At 38.4% G+C, this 21,705-nt stretch overlaps 1 protein-coding gene across 2 annotated transcripts in view; it reads right to left on the bottom strand.

Moving 5' to 3' along the window:
• Positions 1-21,705, bottom strand: part of Usp32 (ubiquitin specific peptidase 32) — a 162,635-nt gene that overhangs the window by 42,202 nt on the left and 98,728 nt on the right. For both annotated transcript variants that reach the window (XM_052755777.1, XM_052755776.1), the window contains 10 exons: positions 20,504-20,606; positions 16,211-16,403; positions 13,513-13,688; positions 12,840-12,980; positions 9,854-9,971; positions 5,213-5,367; positions 3,690-3,771; positions 2,330-2,404; positions 395-533; positions 53-158 (listed from right to left, as the gene is read on the bottom strand). In XM_052755777.1, the coding sequence (XP_052611737.1) occupies positions 53-158; positions 395-533; positions 2,330-2,404; positions 3,690-3,771; positions 5,213-5,367; positions 9,854-9,971; positions 12,840-12,980; positions 13,513-13,688; positions 16,211-16,403; positions 20,504-20,606 (1,288 nt within the window). The remainder of the gene's footprint in view (positions 1-52; positions 159-394; positions 534-2,329; positions 2,405-3,689; positions 3,772-5,212; positions 5,368-9,853; positions 9,972-12,839; positions 12,981-13,512; positions 13,689-16,210; positions 16,404-20,503; positions 20,607-21,705) is intronic.

Genomic DNA, 21,705 nt, shown 5'->3' with positions numbered 1-21,705 from the left:
TAAGAGAATTATTAGAGAATTACATATTTTCATATTATTTTAGTCTGCTTACCCGAAGCTTTAATGGGGCAACATTCTTCTGAGTTCCACTCCAAAGTTCCTGCACCAAATCGCCATAGCATTTAGCCATATGACCTTTCATACCAATGGGATTTGTCCTAGAAGTTTGAGAGGGAAATTTGTTGCCAAAGATTCTCCATAATTTACAATCACATGGGCATAAAACTACCTATCAAGAGACATATCCCTTGGCCCTTAAGTCATATTCAATAAGGCAATGAAATAACATTTTCTCCTTCAAGTTAAAGGAAGAGGAGATTTAAGCAATATTGGATTCAGATCAAAACTACAAAGGATAAACTTTGACCCAAAGCCCGTGGGTCAAAAAGATTACCTGTTGAGTTCATAAAGATGTCTCCCTGAGATAAAATACTGTGTCAGTGGTTGTGTGTTACTAACACACTGGATGCTTGAGTTCATGAAGCATGTGTTTCCCAGGTTACTCAGACCTGTGGCTCCCTTTTCTGTGGGAACTGCAACAAATAATGAGACAAAAGCCTAGCTATAGCAACATGCTGTGGAATGGTTACTTGTATTCAATTGAGTTTTTTTTTTTTCTTTCTCTTTTGACAGAAACTTATTTAGTATCAGAGGTTGGTCTCAGACTAGGAATCCTCCCGCACTAACCTTCCATGTACTGGCATTATAGGCATGTGTCACCACACTGGCTTCTGAATATGGTGATTTTAAAATTCTGTTAGTTGGATGAAAGGTCAAAGTTTTTTCTTTAACCTTACTTTCCTTTTTTTTTTTTTGGTTTTTCGAGACAGGGTTTCTCTATGTAGCCTTGGCTGCTTTGGAACTTGCTCTGTAGACTAGGCTGGCCTCTGGGATTAAAGGCGTGCGCCACCACCACTTGGCTTAAAACATTTTTTTTTTTAAAGATTTATTTATTATGTATACAGTGTTCTGCCTGCATGCCAGAAGAGGGCGCCAGATCTCATTACAGATAGTTGGGAGCCACCATGCGGTTGCTGGGAATTGAACTCAGTACCTCTGGAAGAATAGTCAGTGCTGTTAACTGCTGAGCCATCTCTCCAGCTCTTAAAACAATTTTTAATCATGTCTTTTACATCAGTTTTTTATGGAGTTTCTTTGGCAAGCAAGATGATCCTTGTTCATTTGTAACCTAGAAATGGCCAAGTGTTGTTTTTAATTGTGTGGATACTGGTATCTGGTGGTAGGCACGGTAGCACATGCTCATAATCCCAACACCTGGGAGGTGGAAGCAGGAAGATTAGGAATTCAATATGAGACCCTGTTTAAGACAACAAGAAAAACACCCGAGAATTAAGTTCTCCAAGGATGACTTTATGCTGGGCACAGTTGTACATACCTATGATCCTAGCACTAGGGAGGCTGCCCTAGAAAAATCATGTAGCCTGGGTTACAGAGTAAGACTTTAGATTTAAAAAGAAAAAGAAATTGAAAACAATTTATTTTTTTGAGGGATGGTTCAGATGGCTTAGTAGTGAAGAGCACATATGTGGAGGTTCATAACTGTCCCAGCCCCAGGGATCTGTTAATGCTGAACCCTAAGGGACACCTGTGGTGCACAGACATACTTGTAAAAAACACCTATACACATAAAGTAAAAAAATAAACTTCAGAAATTAAAAAAATATTTTTTGAAAATTTTATATTATGTATATAATGTATTTTGGTCATATCCACCCCAACACTTCCCACAAGACTCTGTTTTTAAAACAAAAAAAATTATGTATGTGAATAATTATTTGTATGTGTATTTATGTGGGCATTTGAAGACCAGAAGTTGATGTGGGTTTCTTCCTCCATTTTACTTTCTGTGATAGGGTCTCCTACTAAACCTGGAACTCACTAATTGGGTGGGCTGCCTGGCCAGGAACCCTTCTATTTTTCTCTCCCCTGTGCTGAGATTATAGGTGTGTACCGCAGTGCCTGAATTTCTACATGGGTGCTGGGAATCTAAACTTGGATCCTCACAGTTGTATGCTATGTATTTCACAATCTGAGTTAACATCCTGACCCTTACTTTTTGTTTGGAGACAGAGCTTTACTTTGAGCCCAGACTGCTCTGGATCTCTGCTTTATGATTTATCTCAAGAGTTGTGGTTACAAAAGTATATTACCACAACCAGTATACAAACTAATTTAGAGTCAAATTTGGTGGCCTCTCCAGAGGTGACAGGAGGATCAAGTTCAAGTGTTCAAGCCCAGCCTAGACGACACAGTGAGAGTGTCTCCAACGACAACAAAGTAAGTCTGTAAAAATAATATACGGACTTACCTTTATGTCTATCTATTTTGCTACTATTTGCTATAAAGGACATTTCTTCAGGCCAGCTCATATCTTTGTTTCGAACTGGAAAGACAGATTGGAATGTATTAACTTCTTATTCATACTATTCATAGTCATTTGATTACAACGTTAAAAAAAATAGTTATTTCTATTATCAGAGCTTAAAAAAAAAAATCAAGTAAATTTTAGACCAGGCTGGCCACAGACTTGCCATGTGTAGCCAAAGATAACTGGACTTCACTTCCTGAGTTCTGGGATTACAACTAAGGTTGATTTTATGTAGAGCAGGAGTCAGATTCATACATTCCAGGCTGGGCAGTGGTGGCACACCTTTAATTCTAGCACTTGGGGTTTGGGGGGCGGAGCTGAGGCAGAACTTTGTGAGTTCAAGGCCAGCCTGGTCTACAAAGAGAGTTCCAGGACAGCCAGGGCTGTTACAGAGAGAAACCTTGTCTCCAAAAAACAAAAAACAAACAAACAACAACAACAACAACAAAAAAAAAAAACCCAAACAAAAAAAAATAAACAAAAAAAAATCAGAAATATGAAAATCTTTTTGTTACATTAACAATCGCTGAGGTAATTCACTAATTTCATCACATGCAACTAGCAATGTTTTCATGAGTCATTATGGGGAAAGACACCATAATTTCAACATGAATGTGCCATGTGTAAATTATGGGTGAGTGCCAAAGTAGCTGATGAATAGTGGAATCTAAGAGAGGAGCTGGGAACAAAACTTAAGTGGGTGGGATGCCTAAAATGCATGAGATTCTAAGTTCAATCCCCAGTATTGGGGGGAAATGTTGGTATCCTCACTCAAACTTAAAGTGGGAGTAAAAACATTTTATAAAATTTCATAACTTGCAACTGAATTTACCTGTTGCCACCCACTTTTTCCTTCCTTGGTCAGCCTAAGGCTACATATAGACAGGCCACTCTTTAGAAACAATCCGGTAGGTAAGAAACACACTAGGGACTCAGTGGGTCTGCTTTAACATATAAGGAATATAATGCTATCTTGAGAAAAAACGTAAAATGGGATTCCTAGTGAGTAATTCTGTAAAGTCTTACCCTAAACTAAAACTCAATCTATGACATCATTTGAGAGGCAGAGGCAGGAGGATCAGAAGTCAAAGGTCTTTATCTATTCAGTGAAGTTCAAGGCCAGTTTGGGCTACAAGAGACTGCCTCAAAAATATAAAACAACAACAACCCTCCCCCACAAGTCTCTTTCCCCAAACCCCTCAAAAACCCATTAACAAAATGAAACACTCCTCCACGTACATCACCACTACTACAACTGCCCCTGCCCCATCTAATATAGATGTGTATTTCTATTTTGTACCTTCAATTACCAGGTGCTGCTCATCTTGGATTTTCAAATATTCCAACCTATGATCCTCATCATCCAGAAGAGTCAAGTAGTTCTGTAGAGGAGGAAATGTTTCTGTTAATGTGGCTAGTAAACTTAAAAAAAATACAAAAATAAAAAATGACAAGTACTATTCCTTTGCACTTACATAATTCATTTTACAGATATTTAGCTGTTCAAATCTATAGTTTAGGTGCCAAAGTGAAGGAATGATGGTGTGTTCTATCACTTTACATGTTAGTAAAACAAAATTATATGCAATTTGTGGAGAGAGTAGATAAGTTACCACAGACCAAACCAAAGTTCACTGAGACAACAGAACTTGCAGAAAAGAAATTTTCATTCCCTTTTCAGTGAAAACTGGGGTACAGATCGTTCAGTGACTTGTCTCAGTTACACAACTAACAAGTGGCACAGTCAGGATTTAACTCCTAGCAATGTAACTATAACTTGCAACTGAATTACCTGTGCTACCCATATTTTGCTCCCTTGGGCACACAAACTGTGCTCTTAATTCCTATGTGATTATGCCTTCAATGGTGACTAAAGCAGGATGTAAGAAAAAATGTAGTAGAGAACAGAGAACGGGGAAAACTATCCTTACAACCCAGCTTCAGAGTACAATACTGAATACACTGGGAGGATCATACAAGCATTTAATAGCATTGCCTCTGAGGGGCGTGGAAGATAAAGGTCAGAGATGGAAATGAAGAATTTTTACTATGTACGTTGCATTGTCTGTATTTTTAATGTGTATAAGCAACTTCAAAATAAATCTAACAAGAAATAGCTCAGTGAGATAGCTCAGTTTTTCCTTGCAAAGGTCCAGGGCTCCATTCTCCACACCTTTGTTAACAACCCTTTGTAACTCCAGTTCCAGGGAATCTGACCACTCTTCTGGTTTTCATGGGCACCAGGCATACATGTGGTACAGACATTACATGCAGGTAAAACATAACAAAATGAAAGAAAAAAATAAGACTACTTGCTGTTACTTTATAACACAATTGCCACAGCAATCTTTAAAAAATAGTACTGCTTTGCTCATGCTGATCAATTGTCATTATGATCTCAGGTGACAAATGTTCACATGTATGTACACACCACTTTTTTTTTTTTTTTTTTTTTTTTTTTTGGTTTTTGGAGACAGGGTTTCTCTGTGTAGCTTTGGTCCCTGTCCTAGAACTCACTCTGTAGCTGAGGCTGGCCTCGAACTCACAGAGATCTGCCTGCCTCTGCCTCCCGAGAGCTGGGATTAAAGGTGTGCGCCACCGCTGCCTGGCATGTACACACAACTTAAAAGTCTAAAGTTTTCATAGAGACCCCAGATATGGCTTTTAGCATAACTACTACAGACAAGTTCTTCTATTTATGAAAGATGATTTAACCCTTTTTTAAACCCAGAGCCTAGTATACACTGAACAAGTGCTCTACCACTGGACTATCTCCCCTGCATGATTTAACAGCAGACTTTTCATGACTGAGATGCTTCTTACCTCACTGTTGTATAGCCATAGTCGCATATCTTCCTCTTTGATGCGAAGCCTTTGAGACAGATATTCATGAATTTCCTTGATGGTTTGCATTCTACTAAAACAGCCAGTATAGGCTAACACCCGCTTTAGAGGCGCATTTGGAGAGGGTACATTTCCTATAGTTATAGTAGTTATGATAAGGAAAAAAGGAGACATAAAAAAACAGACAAACAAACATAAAACACCAGCCTCAGCAATGATGACCATAGTAATTTAGGAAACGAGAAATAAGAAGTATAGACTTAATAATTTTATAAATGAAGAATACTATGAAAAGCTTGAATATGGATGGGCATGGTAATTCCAGCACAAAAGGATTAAGAGTTCATCAGAGTCATCCTCAGCTACATAAAGATCAGTCTGAGCTACATGAGACCCTGTCTCAAAGAAACCAAAGTGGGGGCTACTTGAGAAAACTCAAGACCCAACTATTACAAAGCCTCAGCCTCAATTCTGAAAGAACAAAAATAAGAGCGTAGCAATCCAAATAAATGACATATTTTGATCCCAAGAATGAGAACATGATGATAAAAAACTGACATCAGCATATGACTGTTCTCAGTTTGGTCATACTTAATAGCAGGACGAAATAAAATTCTGCTTAAGAATGGGGAGGGAGCTGGGGATTTAGCTCAGGAGTAAAATGCTTGTTTAGTATGTGCAAAAGACCTGAGTTTAATGCCAGAACTGGAAAATAAAATAATAATAAAATAAAAGGAAGAGTGAGGGTGCATGAAGTAGAATGGAATTTGAATTCCACAGATTCACTTAATCTAGTTCTTAAAACTCAGAATTACTAATCCTATCACTCTCTGTCATTAAGTGGCCCAATTATGTGGTAGCAGTCATACAGAGAGACACTGGTACAGGTTATACAAGGCCAGACAATATTTTTAAATGGAGCCAAGAAGCTTTCCTGACTAACAATTATTCTGTTGAAAACTAGGTGGCGAACATCTAGTTTACCTCTCCACTATGGTGGCAACATAACGACCTTGACTTCCTAGTGCTTAAGGTAGAAACAAAAAGACTACTAATACAGTGTCTTTCAGGCTCTTAGAGGGCTGATCCGAGGACTTTACTATACATACAGATACATAGATACTAAATATACTAAGTCTGAATACACGGAAAACACGGAGGAATAAAATGACAAGGCATTATAGAAATCAAAGACAGGCAGTAAATGTGCTAAATACTGGTCAACTTCTTAGTCAAAAAATCTAGACAAAAGCTGTAGTTTTACAATGGTTATCTCTGACTATGAGAGGCTAGATTTTTTTGTTAAGCAACTCCAAGCAAAAGGAGAAATTAAACATGTCAATAGTCAATATAACCCTGCTAGAGTACATGTATGCATTTCAGGTTATTTTTTACCCATTCAGTAATTGTTTTTTTTCTCTCCCATGAACTGTATTTTTTGTGAGTCTTATTAACTATCATTTTCTTTTTAAGAGCTTCCAAGAAAAACCCACTCAGCTAAGATAGGCTCAAAAGCCATCTAAGGAATAATGACTTAAGTCTACCTAAGTTATCACAATCATGGAATGGTTTGCATAGATCTTTCTTTGAAAGGAGTATCCCCCCCCCACCCAGACAGGGTTTCTCTGTGTGGTTTTGGTGTCTGTCCTGGATCTCTCTCTGTACACCAGACTGGCCTTGAACTCACAGAGATCTGCCTAGCTCTGCCTCCCAAGTGCTGGGATTAAAGGTGTGTGCCACCACCCAGTGAAAGGAGTAAAAGCCTAGTGAACAGTGGTAATAACTGAGTATTTGACCAAGAAGCACACCATGTATGGCAGAACAAAATTCAACCATGATTTTTTATACATGTAGCAAAGCAAATCTTTGTCTATTAGCAAGCAAAGAATAACCCTTAAAATAAGAGAACAGATTTTTTTCAATTATACATCAGAGGATTAGTTTTAAGATTACAGCAAGAAAGCAGTTTTATAAATTTCAAAATAATTAATGATTGATTTTATAATTAGTCAAGAATAAAATTTCAAATTAAGAAACAAATTTGGAGTATCAAACTATCCCATTCTAGGATTCAGAAGCACCGGCAAGCATAATGCCCCAGCCAATCTCCACTGTCCTAGGCCACAAAAAGGAAAACTGAGTTCCAGAGTTTACACAGTTTAGCTCATTAAGCAGGCAGCCACTTATATGCATAATTTTGTGCTTTTGAAGAGAACCAGCAAATAAGAAATTCACAGAAGCAGCAAAAATCTAGGATCAGCACAAGAATTACAAATACTTACTAAAAATGCAACAACGTATCTTGCCTCTCATGTTATCTTTCAAAGAGAATCAAGAAAGACATACTATGGGTGCCATGGACAGTATGCTGATGTTTCTATTTACCAGAAAGTTAAATCAAGAATGTTTCATAAGGATTCTATTTTATTGTTCCTTGATTTTGATGGTTTCCCCAAAGTTTGGTTAGAGAGTGAACACTGTTCTAATTGTTTTGTTCTAATTCATATAAAACAGTATGTGAAATCATCTTCATACACTATCTGAATGAAGCCTTTAAAAAAAGGTTTATTTACTTTAAAAAATATGTATTTTTATTTTATGTTCATTGGTGTTCTTGACTTCATGTATGCCTGCATGATGGCACACAGGAACTATAGTCACATAGTCACATACAGTTGTGAGCTGCCATGTGGGTGCTGGGAATTGTCCTCTGGAAGAGGATCAAGTGCTCTGAACCACTGAGCCACCTCTCCAGTACAGACTTTTTATTTTATGTGTATAAGTATCTATGCACATGTGTTCCTAGTGCCTGTGGAGGGTAGATGAGGTGTCAGATCCCTGAAAACTAGTGTTCAGGATGGTTGTGAGGAACCACGTTGGTGCTGGGAACTGAACCTGGATCCTGTGCAGGACCAACTAATGACTTTAACTAGGGAGCCATTTCTCCAGCCCCCAAATATAACCTTCAAGGAAAATAAGCTTGTTCAAATTCAAAGGAGAGCTAGTACTTACACAGGGGTGGTAATGTAGGTTTACAGACAGTCATAATATTCTAACAACTTAAATACAGCCTAAGATTCTGTGAATTGATGAATTAATTATTTTAAAACTTTATTTTACATTTATTTATTTAGTACGTGTCCATGTACACCAAGTGTGTATGTAGAAGTCAGAGGACAACTTGCAGGAGTTAGTTCTCTCCTTTCACCATGTGGGTCTGGGGAATTAAACTCAGGTTGTCAGGCTTGGTGGCAAGTAGCCTATGGAGCCATCGAGCCAGCTCAAATTTATTCCTTTTTTTTTAACTGAAGAATAATTTCAAATATTTGCAAGGGAAAAATAGATAAGTATTCTCCATCAATAAAATTTAACTTTGGCTTGGAATCAAAGGAGAACCTTATTCATGTTATATATTAAGAGGAACATTTTATATCTGTCTGTCTGTCTCTCATCTATCTATCTATCTATCTATCTATCTATCTATCTATCTATCTATCATCCATCTATCTAGAGATAGGATCTTTACATGGCTTTGAGTGACCTGGAAATTGCTATGTAGACCAGGCTGGCCTTGAATTCAGAGAATTCAAGCCACCTGCCTCTGCTTCTGGAGTGCTAGGATTAAAGGTGTATGACATCAGACACAGCTGAGGACAAGTGTGTGCGAGATGTTGATAGACTTGGGTTTTCCCCCATTTGTTGAGGAATAGCTTGGCATTTCTCAAAGCCACACTATTGGGCTGGGATGTGACTAAGTGATAGAACATCTATCTATCAATCATATACAGGACTCTGGGCTTAACATCTACCGCCACTACCAAAAAAGAAAACAATAACCACCACCACCACCACAACCAAAACACAACCACAACAAAACTCTCTGAAAATCAAAGCAAATGTATCATTTTCATTTTGAAATATTTGATGTGTATTATGTCTCTTAGAAAAATGTTCTTCCTAGTATGAGAAATGTTTCTCATTTTGTTAAAACACAACTAGATCAGAAGAGATTAATTACATCAATCAATCCAAGGTTGAAAAGATCAGTCAATGAATGGTTGGTGAACTGCAACTTAGGTATAACAACAATTTACAATGGCTTAACAACAACAACAAAAAAGTAAAATCTATTTTATTTGCTATTTTTTTTTTTTTTTTTTTTTTTTTTTTTTTTTTTTTTTTTTTGGTTTTTCGAGACAGGGTTTCTCTGTGTAGCTTTGCGCCTCTCCTGGAACTCACTTGGTAGCCCAGGCTGGCCTCGAACTCACAGAGATCCGCCTGGCTCTGCCTCCCGAGTGCTGGGATTAAAGGCGTGCGCCACCACCGCCCGGCTATTTGCTATTTTTACAAGCTTACAAACTAAAAAAGACAAAAATCCTTCTTAGTTTTCACCTAAGAGTTTGCCTCTGTCCCCATCCAATCTTGTGCATGACCACAGATCTAAGCTCACAAGTGATTTACTGATTCTGTATGAAAGCAAATGGCATATATTAGTACAGTGGCACCAGACTTGGAGCAATGTGATTTTCACTTATTTTTAAGGAAATGCATGGCATTCTTGCTGCATTCTTAAGTTACCTCTAGGCAAGTGCTGAGGAAACATTCTCAAGCTCATCATACCCATATTCACCCAGATGTTAGACTGCTGTGTCCGTGTGGCAGGCTGCTGTCGAAGGAAAAGAAGATAGCGAGGAAATAATTCTAGTTCTGGGATGTCCGTCTTGCTATTCTTGATTACCTATTTTTGTGAAAGATAAAAAGTAGTGATGAGTCTTTTAAAAGAAACAAAACCCTTGTAGTCAAACTTAAGGTTCTATTAAAAAGTTTTATAGACTTATTTATCTTATGTGTATGAGTGTTTTGCTTGCTTGTATGTATGGGTACCACGTGTGCCTAGTGTCTGTAGGCCATAAGAGGGAATCAGATCTCCTGGAACTGGAGATACAGATGATTGTTAGCTGTCATGTGGGTACAAGGAACCAAACCTGGGTCTTCTGAAAGAGCAGCAAGAGCTCTTAAATTCCAAACCATTTCTCTAGCCCCTCTTTGCTGTGGATTATGCTCATTGTTAATAATAAAGCTGACTGGATGATAGCTAGGGAGGAAGAGACTGAGCTGAGTTAGGGGTTTGGGATCAGGGGTTAGGGGTTAGGGTTAGGGAGAGCCAGACTAAGAGAATTCTGGGAAGAGGAAGGGCAGAGTCAGAGTTGCCAGCAGACACAGAGGAAGCAAGATCAGAATGTCATACTGGTACCAAGCCACGTGGCTAAACATGGATAAGAATTATGAGTTAATTTAAGTGTAAGAGCTAGTTAGTAATAAGCCTGATCTACCGGCCAAGCATTTATAATTAATATAAGCCTCTGTGTGATAATTTGGGAAGCAACTGCTGGGTATTTGGGTATGGTGGGACATATACTTCCACCTACACCTCTTGGCGCTTTTTTTGAAATTATTTTTATTTTATAGTGTGTGTTTTTTTTTTAAGAAATTAACATTATGAACATTCCTTAAAAAAAATTTTTTTAAGCTGTGCAGTGAGTGGTGGCACAAGCCTTTAATCCTAGCACTCAGGAGGCAGAGAAAGGGGGATCTCTCTGAGTTAGAGGCCAGCCTGATTTATAGAACCAGTTCCAGGATGGCCAGGGCTACACAGAGAAACTCTGTCTCAAAAAACAAACAGACAAAACAAAACAAAAATTTTTAAGCTGGGTGTGGTGGCACATCTTTAATCTCGGCATTCAGGAGGTTCAGGTAGGTGTATCTCTGTGAGTGAGAGGTCAGCATGGTCTATATAGTGAGTTCCAGATCAGCCAGGGCTATGTAAAAAGACCCAGTCTCACTCCCCACCAACAGACCATTTTATTATTTTGTTTGTATGGGTGTTTTACCTGTATGTATATCTGTGCGCCACATGAGTACAGTGCTCTTGTAGGCCCAAAGAAGGGGATCCCCTGGAGCTGGAGTTTCAGACTGGTTGAGTAATGGTGTGTGTGTGTGTGTGTGTGTGTGTGTGTGTGTGTGTGATCAAACACAGGTCCTCTAGAACAGAGAAGCCAGTATTCTTAACCACTAAACCATCACTCCAGGCCCCATATGTGTATGGCCTTTTTGCCTGCATAAATGTATGCATACCACATGTGTACCTGCTGCCCACAGAGGCCACAAGAGGTTGTCAGATCCCCTGAAGTGTCAGATAGCTCTCAGCCACCATGTGGGTGCTAGGAAGCAAACCCAAGTTCTTTTGCAAGAACAGCCAGTGCTCTAACCACTGAGAAATCTCTCTAGCCCTTAACCTAAGGTTCTCTTAAAGATCGTGTTGCTCTATACAGCAGGCTGCCCAAACCTATGACCCTTGAGTATTGGTATTATAGTCATGTGACACCATGCTAAGCTTTGATATTAATTTAAAAATGTTCAACAAAGGCGCAAAGCTACACAGAGAAACCCTGTCTTGAAAAACCAAAAAAAAAAAAAAAAAAAAAAAATGTTCAACAAGCCGGGCGGTGGTGGCGCACGCCTTTAATCCCAGCACTCGGGAGGCAGAGCCAGGCGGATCTCTGTGAGTTCGAGGCCAGCCTGGGCTACCAAGTGAGTTCTAGGAAAAGGCGCAAAGCTACACAGAGAAACCCTGTCTCGAAAAACCAAAAAAAAAAAAAAAAAAAAAAAAAAAAAAATGTTCAACAAGTCCACTACCTATATTTTGGTGGCTTACGCATACATTTAAGTTACATAGATTTGAATATGCTCAGGGTTCGGCTCCTAAATTAATCTTTCAATATTAGAATTTGTGTACATTTCCATCCCACCTTCCATTTAAAAACAAAATCAGTGTCAACAAAACAAAACAAAAACCCTCCAAATCTCAGATGTGAGTGCAGCTTTCATCTCTCAAAGCTTCTCTTAAAAACTGACAGACCATTACAAAAAAAATCTCAACAATACAGCTGTCTAAACAAGACCCGACTAAAGACAACACCAAGACATGCTAACATGGAGGGGGAACTACTCAAGCCCTACCCCTAGACAAAAACTACAGGCAACAAAGAAATGCTAAAAGAGAGTAAAGCAGTCTTCCCCCAGGGAGGAAGCCCTCAACTAGTTATTTAACACCAAGTGGTCAGCCTTGAAATCGTCTACATGCAACACTGAATGGACTCAGCAGGTCATATATATTTGTGTGTGTGAGCGCACACCTATGCACATGCACCCGAATGTCTGTAAATAACAATTGGGGAGGAAGAGGCCAGGAGACTGGGTAGAGTGGAGGCTGGTGAGAGGAACTGAAGGAAGGAAAAGGAATGGAGGGACATAATAAAATTGCATTTTAATACCTCTCCAAAACCTTAAATATTACCTAAATACTAATTGAATAAATAAAATGTAAAGGAACCTACAGCTATTTTTCAACCAATCTGAACAGATTTCAAGTACTGTGCAACCATAAAGTAAGGACTAAATTGTGACTAGGGAAATCACACAGAAAAGTAAGTATCAACCTCTGGCCTTCATACACCACGCATCACACACGCACACGCACACGCACACGCACACGCACACTCTTCTATGACTACTCCTTATATAAGGCACCATGAGCTACACTTACTGGTCGAGGGAGGGCCAGGTTTGCTCCATACCAATGGTAAAGTGCTCTCCATACAGGCTCTGGGACCATTTCATAATCTCTTCCATGGAGTAGCTGTGGAGCTCGCTTTAATCGCCCTCCTTCTAATGTTAAAGATGTAGCCTTAGAAAGAATGAAATCCAGTACTGATTTTTAATTTTATAGTCTCTGGTACATCAAAAAAATCTAGACACAGAACAAGTTCCTGTTACTTCCCAGTTTCATATTGCTGGAAATTCATTTTTTTTCTTCTTAGAGTTTTGGTGGATCCTGTACTGTAAACAAGTTAACTGTCACTGAGCTACATCCCCAACCCAGAAAATGGGATTTTGGCAGAGGTTTTACTTTCCAATGAACTATTTAAGAAAAGGAACTCTGGGTGGGTAGGGTGGCACATGCATTTAGTGCCAGTACTTAGGAGGCAGAGGCAGGTGGATCCTCTTGAGTTCCAGGTCAGCCTGGTCTACATAGTAAGTTCCAGGACAGCTAGAGCTATATAGCATATTCTCTCTCACAGATATGTACTATGAGACGACATCATGCCTACAATAGGCTAAGTTTGATGAACCACAATGGTTTTCTTTGTGCTAAAACCTTTGAAATTGAATGGCTACTTGGAAGAGAACAATTTGAAAGTCTGATGTCAAACACCTACCTTTACTGGTTCTTGAGTTACTAGTGGCTGGTTATCAATAGCTCCTGGCTTCTGAGGATTAAGGTGCAAAAGGATATTCCCATTGGCTCCTAGCAAACACTGGTTGTTATTGTCAGAAGTATTATGTTGCCTTGCAAAGCACATATCTGCTCCTGGTGTGCCAGAATATAGAAAGCCTATCAAGAAACAAAACAAAACAATAACGATGTAGTTTTTTATTTTTAGTGGTTTTTTTTTTTTTTTTTTTTGAGACTGGGTTTCACTGTTTAACAGCTTTGGCTGTCCTGGAACTAGCTCTGAAGATCAGGAGGGCTTCGAACTCACAAGAGATCCACGTGCCTCTGCCTCACAAATACTCAGATTAAAGGTATGCTCCACCACTGCCCAGTAAAGTTTATTTTTAGTTGTTTTTCCCCCCAGCAAATGAATGACCGTACCTTCTTATTCATTCATTCATTTATTTAACTTTATTTTGTGTGCATTAGTGTGAGGGTGTCAGATTCCCTGGAACTGAAGTTACAGACAGTTATGAGCTGCCACGTGGGTGCTGGGAATTGAACCTGGGTCCTCTGGAAGAGCAGCCAGTGTTCTTAATTGCTGAACCATCTCTCCAGCCCTTATTTTTAGTTTTTTATATACACATAGGCTTGAAGATATAAACTCAAATGTCAATGTATTATGTTAATGCTATTATTCTTGTATGTCACAGAAGTTTTACATTTTGATAAATACATAGAAGATAGGAGACAGATGTATTTTCTAGACAAAATAGAGTAATAGGATTAAAATAAAAGTTCTAAAAAATGTTACCAAATGAATATTTGACTACCTTCCTAGAATATACAATAATTTATAATGAGAATTACAGGCCTCCTGATAAAAAGGAAGGCCAAGTAGCTGTGTTTTCACACTCCCTAAAATTCTTCTACTGCAAGCATTATTCCAAATATTCTTGGCAGAAAAGAGCAATAGAAAGCCTCTAAACCTCTGTCCCTCTCCCTCCCTCTCTCTGAGTCAAAGTCTGTATATAGCACTCACATTATGTAGACCAGGCTGGCCTTCAACTCAGAGATCCACCTGCCTCCTACTCCCTTTAAAGGGATTCATGTGTTACCACACTCAGTGCCTATTTTCTTCATATAGCTATTTAAAAAGAAGTCATAATCTTCATAATAGAAAAACACACAGAGAAAAATGACTAATAATGGTATAGTTGAACCTGATAGTATTTTAAGATATTTCAACTCTCAACTACATTATAAACATTCTAGTTATCAACTGGTTTGTAAACTTCTATGTGTGGCACTACTCATCCCGTGGGTAATAATGCTATATAGTAGCATACACGTCAGACAGAAACTTAGACAGGATTAAGAAATAATCTTGTTTTTAATGGGGAGAGGTGAGTGCTAAGGCTATTATTCATAGTAGAGCATGAAGTTACCACATCTGATACCCTTGACTCAAATGGAGAAGGAAAAGGAGATGGACAGAAAGTAAGAGAATGAAATGTGGTGTTACAGCAGATCACGACACTCCTAGGACCACTAAACCATTTCTGTAGTGTCGGATAGGGAAGAGAAACGGCAGACTCTACACAGAGTGAAGGAAAACACTAGCCCTGCCAGTTTGCTTACTACTCCCACAGGAAAAAAATGTCAGAGAAAATAATGTTTGAGAGTTTTGCTATTTTATCAGCAATTAAGAGGGATTATTCTCAAGTTGAATTATAGTAGTACCAAAGTATCTTCCCTATAAGTACGGAACCATTAAGGTTCAGATAAGTACAAAGGATAGAAGGGAATTATAAGTATTATTAATATGTGGTATTTTTTTTTTTTTTGGTTTTTCGAGACAGGGTTTCTCTGTGTAGCTTTGCGCCTTTCCTGGAACTCACTTGGTAGTCCAGGCTGGCCTCGAACTCACAGAGATCCGCCTGGCTCTGCCTCCCGAGTGCTGGGATTAAAGGCGTGCGCCACCACCGCCCAGCCTAATATGTGGTATTTTAACAAAATAAATCTCAAAATTCTGGACTGAGATATTGAGATGATTTGATATGAGGCCTCTAATCCAATGAAGGCACATGTATGATTAAAGAGTTCTTGAGAAGGATAATTTTATTTTCTTAAAATCTGTTTTCACTATACTGAATTTACTGGCAAAATAGATTATAGCAATATGGTTTGGCTAGTGAAAAGTGAAATGATTTTCATATTGAGAGATTATGAGTTTACTTAAAAACTGATAATATATTCAAGAATTTTATAACTCACCATTTCATTCAAAATGTATTTCTTTGAATGGAAGCCTGATGCCAATACTGTAACCACAAAAGTAGATTCAGCTAAGAATAATCATGAGTGTGGTGTGGTGGTACATGCTTGTAATCCCAGTACTTAGGAAGTAAAAGCAAGAGTTTCAGAAGTTCAGGTTTCAGAAGTTCAGAAGTTCCTCCTCAGCTATAAAGCAAGTTCAAGTCTTGTCTGGGTTACATGAGAACCTGTGTCAAAAACATTACTAAGCCGGGCGGTGGTGGCGCAGCACTCGGGAGGCAGAGCCAGGCGGATCTCTGTGAGTTCGAGGCCAGCCTGGGCTACCAAGTGAGTTCCAGGAAAAGGCGCAAAGCTACACAGAGAAACCCTGTCTCGAAAAACCAAAAAAAAAAAAAAACCATAACTAAGTCCCAAGTTATATTTACCACTGCCAGTAGACTCTGAGGCTTCAGATGCAGAAGAAATGTTGTCTGAGTATTTCTCTTCTGTGGTATTCACATAACTGAGGTTGTTACTGATTCTATCTTCTCCCTGCTCCATAGGATGTGCTGCTGCTCCAAACGAAAACTTTCCCCCATTTAGAACAGATGATGGCTCAATCACAACAGGGTTGGCATCCTAAAATCACAGAGAAGCCAAATTTAACACTCTGACAACTGTGTAGCTTTTAAAGAATTTTTAAAAATGTATTATTGTATTTTATGTACATGGGTGTTTTACCTCCGTGTGGGTGTACCATGTATGTGCCTGGTGCCCTCAGAGACCAGAAGAGGGTGCTGAATCCCCTAGAATAGATGGTTGTAAATTGCCATGTGGGTCCTGGGAATTGAACCTGGGTCCTCAGGTAGAGCAATTAGAGCTCTTAACCACTGAACCATCTTTCTAATCCCTCAAAAAATTAATTCTTATCACTGAGTTGCTAAAGTCACTTACTATATAATTAAATTTTACTTCCTTAAGGGAATAATGAGTATATGTATACACATATAAACACAATGTCCACAATATATTCATATAATATATACAATATACTCATCAGTACATTGAGAGAGACTGTACCACATAAACCAGGTCTGAAAGGCCAGAGATGCCACCCGATTACTACATACAGCAAAACAGTCAAAATCAAAGGAGAAGAACAGTTCATGATAAAAACAAATTTAAGGAATTTATGTTCACCAAGTTAGCTTTACAGAGGACACCAGAAGAATACTTCAGTCTGAAGAGAAGGTTAACCACACCAAGAAGATAAAGGGAATAATCTCAGAACAGTTCATCAAAAGAGGTCTAAAAAAACACCACCACAAAAAATATCAGGAATTAACAAGCATTGTTAAACAATAACCCTCAATATCAATACTCTAAATTTTCTAAAAAAAAAAGACAGACTCACAGATCGGCTTAGAAAACAGGATACATCTTTCTTCTGCCTCCAAGAAAATATACCTCACTATCGAGGACAGATATTATCTTAGGGTAAAAAGGATGGGAAAGGGTATTCCAGGCAAATGGAACTAAGAAACAAGTAGGCATAGCTATTTTAATATCTGATAAAGTAGACTTCAAACCAAAATGAATTAGAAGAGATGGGGAAACACACTACATACCCATTAAAAGAACAATCCACCAAGAGGATACTTACAATGCATTTATACACAAACACAAGGCACTAATTTCATAAAAGAAACATTATTAGATGTAAAATCACACATTTAGCTTAGAATAGTGATAGTGGTTGACTTCAATGCCTCACTCTCTCCAATATATAGGTCATCCAGGACAAAAAAATTAAACAGAAAGTCTGGAGTTGAATAATACCATAAATCAAATGAGCTTAACAAATATCTACAAAATATTCCACTCAAACACTAAATGTTACAATTTCTTCTCAGCAGCAGAAGGGACTTTCTCCAAAACCAACCACAGAGTAGGATATAAAGTAAATCTCAACAAACATAAAAAACCTAAAATAACATCCTGCAGCCTATCTGACCATCACAGATTAAAGCTGATTATGAACAGCAATACAAACAGCAGAAAATACACAAACTCATGAAGTCTAAACACACCACCGAATGAAAACTGGGTCAAGACAGAAATCAAGAAAGAAAAAAAAACAACAACTTAGAATTGAATTAAAATAACACAATATATGAAAATCTATGAGACACAAATGAAGGCAGTTCTTTTTTTAACTGTAATTAAAACATTTATCTGAAAACATTTTTAAGATTTTATTTTTTTTAATACATGTATATGAGTGTTTTGCCTGCATGCATGTATGTGGACTGCATGTCTGCCTGGTGCCCACAGAGGAAGGCAGTTCTAAGAGGAAATTTCACAGTACTAAATACCTAGATCAAAAAACTTGAGAGATCTCATATTAATAACTTAATGATACAAAAGTGGAAAGTAACAGGGGCACCTCAATGTTGACCTTTGGCTCTTCACCCCATACACATCTATAATCTTACAGTACATGGGAGGCACTAAGACTAAGACTTCTAGGCAGCTTGAGTTATGGGACTCTGTCTCAAGGGGAAAAAAAATAATAAGGCTACTATAAAAATGTACATAAGCCAAGCAGTGGTGGTGCACGCCTTTAATCCCAGCACTTGGGAGGCAGAGACAGGCCAACCTGGTCTTCAGAGTGAGTTACAGGACAGCCAGGGTCACACAGAGAAACCTTGTCTCAAAAAACCTAGAAACAAAACAAAACAAAACAAAAACCTAAAAAAAAAAAAATTTAAAACACAAAGATGGGGCTGGAGGGATGGCTCAATGATTAAGAGCATTTGTTGCTCTTTCAGAGAATCTGGGTTCAGTTCCCAGCACCCACATGGCAGCACACAACCATCTGTAACTGTCCAGCTCTAGTGACTCCGATGCCTGTTCAAACTTTCTTGGGAACAGGTATGCATATGGCATACAGACATACACAGGCACATATACACAAAAAGTTTATATATATATATATATATGAAGAAAGCAAATACCCTCTGTACTTAGAGTCCATCATTTAGCAATAACTGCAGTTAATATTTGGATGTATTTAATTTTGTTTTAGAGTCCATCATTTAGCAATAACTGCAGTTAATATTTGGATGTATTTAATTTTGTTTTATTCTTTTTCCTTTTTTTTTGAGATACCACCTTACTATACAGCCCATCCTGGGATTCTATATGCCATTTTATTTGGTATCTTATTCATTATAACTGAAAAATTATCTGTACATGCAGAAGATAAGTTGAGACATTCTTATTTACAGATCAAAGACAAGAAAGCAGTTAATAATGATCAATGTCTAAACAAAACACCAATTAAGCTGTGACTTGGTGTTCATCTTCCTGCTTTTGCCTCCTTTGTGCACCAAAGGTTTCTGGCAGGCATGAACAAAGCAGGCTCATATACTCTTGTCAGTACACTTTATAAGGGATGTGCTTAAGCCCTCTATGACGCTCCTATAGAAAATTAAAAGTAACATATTTAAGAAAAAGTTAAGTTATCCTTTGAGCGTACATTTAGTAAGATATTACCTTTTCATCCTAAGGCCAAAATAAGAATATAAAGACCAGAAAGTGTTTCAAAATAAAGACTGATGCTTTAACCTTAAGATTCCCATTCGTCTACTACATTCAACATTATCTGCCAACAGGTCCCTGAAGTCTGAATACTTTTATTCACTGAGAGACACTACAGTCCATGTTTGCTGTTAATATGTTTTATACTGGAAAACACACGGGCCGGGAATGTAGCCCAATGGTAGTGTGCTTATCTACTGTGTGTGAGACAGTAAAGTTCAACCTTCAGAACAGCAAACTGAACTTAAGCAAGATCCAGTTCCTGAGTGCAGGGGTTATAAGAGTGAGCCACTATGCCCAGTTGAAATGAAGTTTCTTGAATAATAAAATTAAAACTTATTAATTTCCTCCAATTTTTATTTTATTTTATTTATTTTTTTGATTTTTCGAGACAGGGTTTCTCTGTGTAGTTTTGGTGCCTTTCCTGGATCTCGCTCTGTAGACCAGGCTGGCCTCGAACTCACAAAGATCCACCTGGCTCTGCCTCCCGAGTGTTGGGAATTAAAGGTGTGCACCATCACCGCACGGCTCATTTTATTTCGTTTTTAGGAGACAAGGTTTCTCTATGTAGCCCTGGCTGTCCTGGAACTCCCTATGTAGACCAGACTGGCCTAGAACTCAGAACTAGATCACAGAGATCTACCTGCCTCTACCTTCCAAGCACTGGTATTAAAGGTGTCGGACACCACCACCCAGCCTCTCTTAATTTTTTAATGTAAAAGGTGAAGGACAATGCAAATAATGTAGTTGACAACACATATTTTAAAAACCAGCTGCTACACTGGATCCCACAGGTCTACAATGAACAGGATATCCAGGTTTCTTTTGTTCTCAGCAACAATTCCTCACAAGTAAAATGAATACCACATCTTCCTCATAGAGATATGAGAATTAAGTGGCATACACAGTGTGTAACATAAATAGGCACTACCTTTTCACAGGACTGTTGACAAGGGAGAAATCTGTGTAGAAATGCATACACTGAGCCTGTCCCCTATCAATTTTCATGAATACTCATTTTTTCCCCTTTAAACCTTGGTCCAATTTGGCATGCTATATTACTAGGTAGTAGTTCTACAGTCTGACAGAGTTGAAAATCTTACTATAGAACGTATATATACAGGAATTTAACTCACGTATTTGACATATTCTTTCCACTGTTGCCACCACTGCATGGAGATGATAAACCAATTGTGTCCTGGCTGCAGACCATACCTGCTTTCTCGTTCTAACCATCCTCTGCACATACAAAAGAAATCCAACGCATGAAAAGAAATTTTGTGAAACTGAGAGCAAGACTGTAATTTATCACTAGAATTACTTGTTTTTTTTTCCATCAGAAATTTCAAAACAGAAAAGCATGAAACCGAAAGATGTACTCAGAGACTGCCACTACTTCAATTAGTGTAGTGGAACACTGTTCTACCAGAAAGTCAATTTCAATGGTCACAGGCCACTGTGAAATACCATTCACAAACAGTGTTGGGGCTGGAAAGATAGCTCAGTGGTTCAAGTGCTTAACGCACAGGTACAAGGCCCTGACTTCAGATCTCCAACACTATGTAAAAGACACGTGTAGTAGTGCATGCCTAAAATCCAAGCACAAAGGTTGTAAACAGGTAAATTCCTGGACTTTGATGGCCAGCAGTCTAGCCAATGGGTAACTGCAATGGTCTGAATGAGAATGGCTCTCATAGGCCATGTTTGAGTGTTTGGTCCCTGATTGATAGAATTATTTGGAAAGGATTGGGAGGTGTGGCTTTGTTGGAGGTGTGTCACTGGAGTGGGCTTTGAGATTGAAAAGCCTACACCAGACCCAGTCTTTTTCCCTTTCTTTACTTGCTACCTGTGGATCAGGATGTAAGCCGTCAGCTACTGCTCAAGTGCCCTGACAACCTGCCTTCAAAGCTGCTTGACAAGGTGATCATGGACTAACCCTCTGAGAATGTAAGCAAGCCCCCAGGCAAATGCTTCCATAAGTTGTCTTAGTCATGGTATTTTGTCATGGCCATAGAACAGTCAGTAAAACAGTGACCTACATGAAGACTCCTATAAGTTGCCCTGTAACTGCCACACATGCCCCATCACATTCCCCTTCTCACAAAAAAATAAGATGTAGTAAAAATTTTGTTTGAAAAATACCATAATAAAACCTAACTCTTTGTATGCTAATAAAAATAAAGATAAAAAAATAACAAAAATTTAAAACTATCCTAATGGGTAAGAACCAGAATTTCATTCTGGTTTTGAGTTTATTCCCTTAATAACTAATTATATTGTTCATCTTTCTATGTGCCTGAAGACCATCTGAGTATCTCTAATGGAAAGCATGTCCATT

The sequence above is a fragment of the Peromyscus californicus genome, unplaced genomic scaffold (assembly GCF_007827085.1).
Source record: "Peromyscus californicus insignis strain IS unplaced genomic scaffold, ASM782708v3 Scaffold_3__1_contigs__length_106647218, whole genome shotgun sequence".
NCBI classification, from domain to species: Eukaryota; Metazoa; Chordata; class Mammalia; order Rodentia; family Cricetidae; genus Peromyscus; species Peromyscus californicus.
Note: the sequence above shows the minus strand (reverse complement) of the source record. Positions and strands in the feature narration are given on the sequence as shown.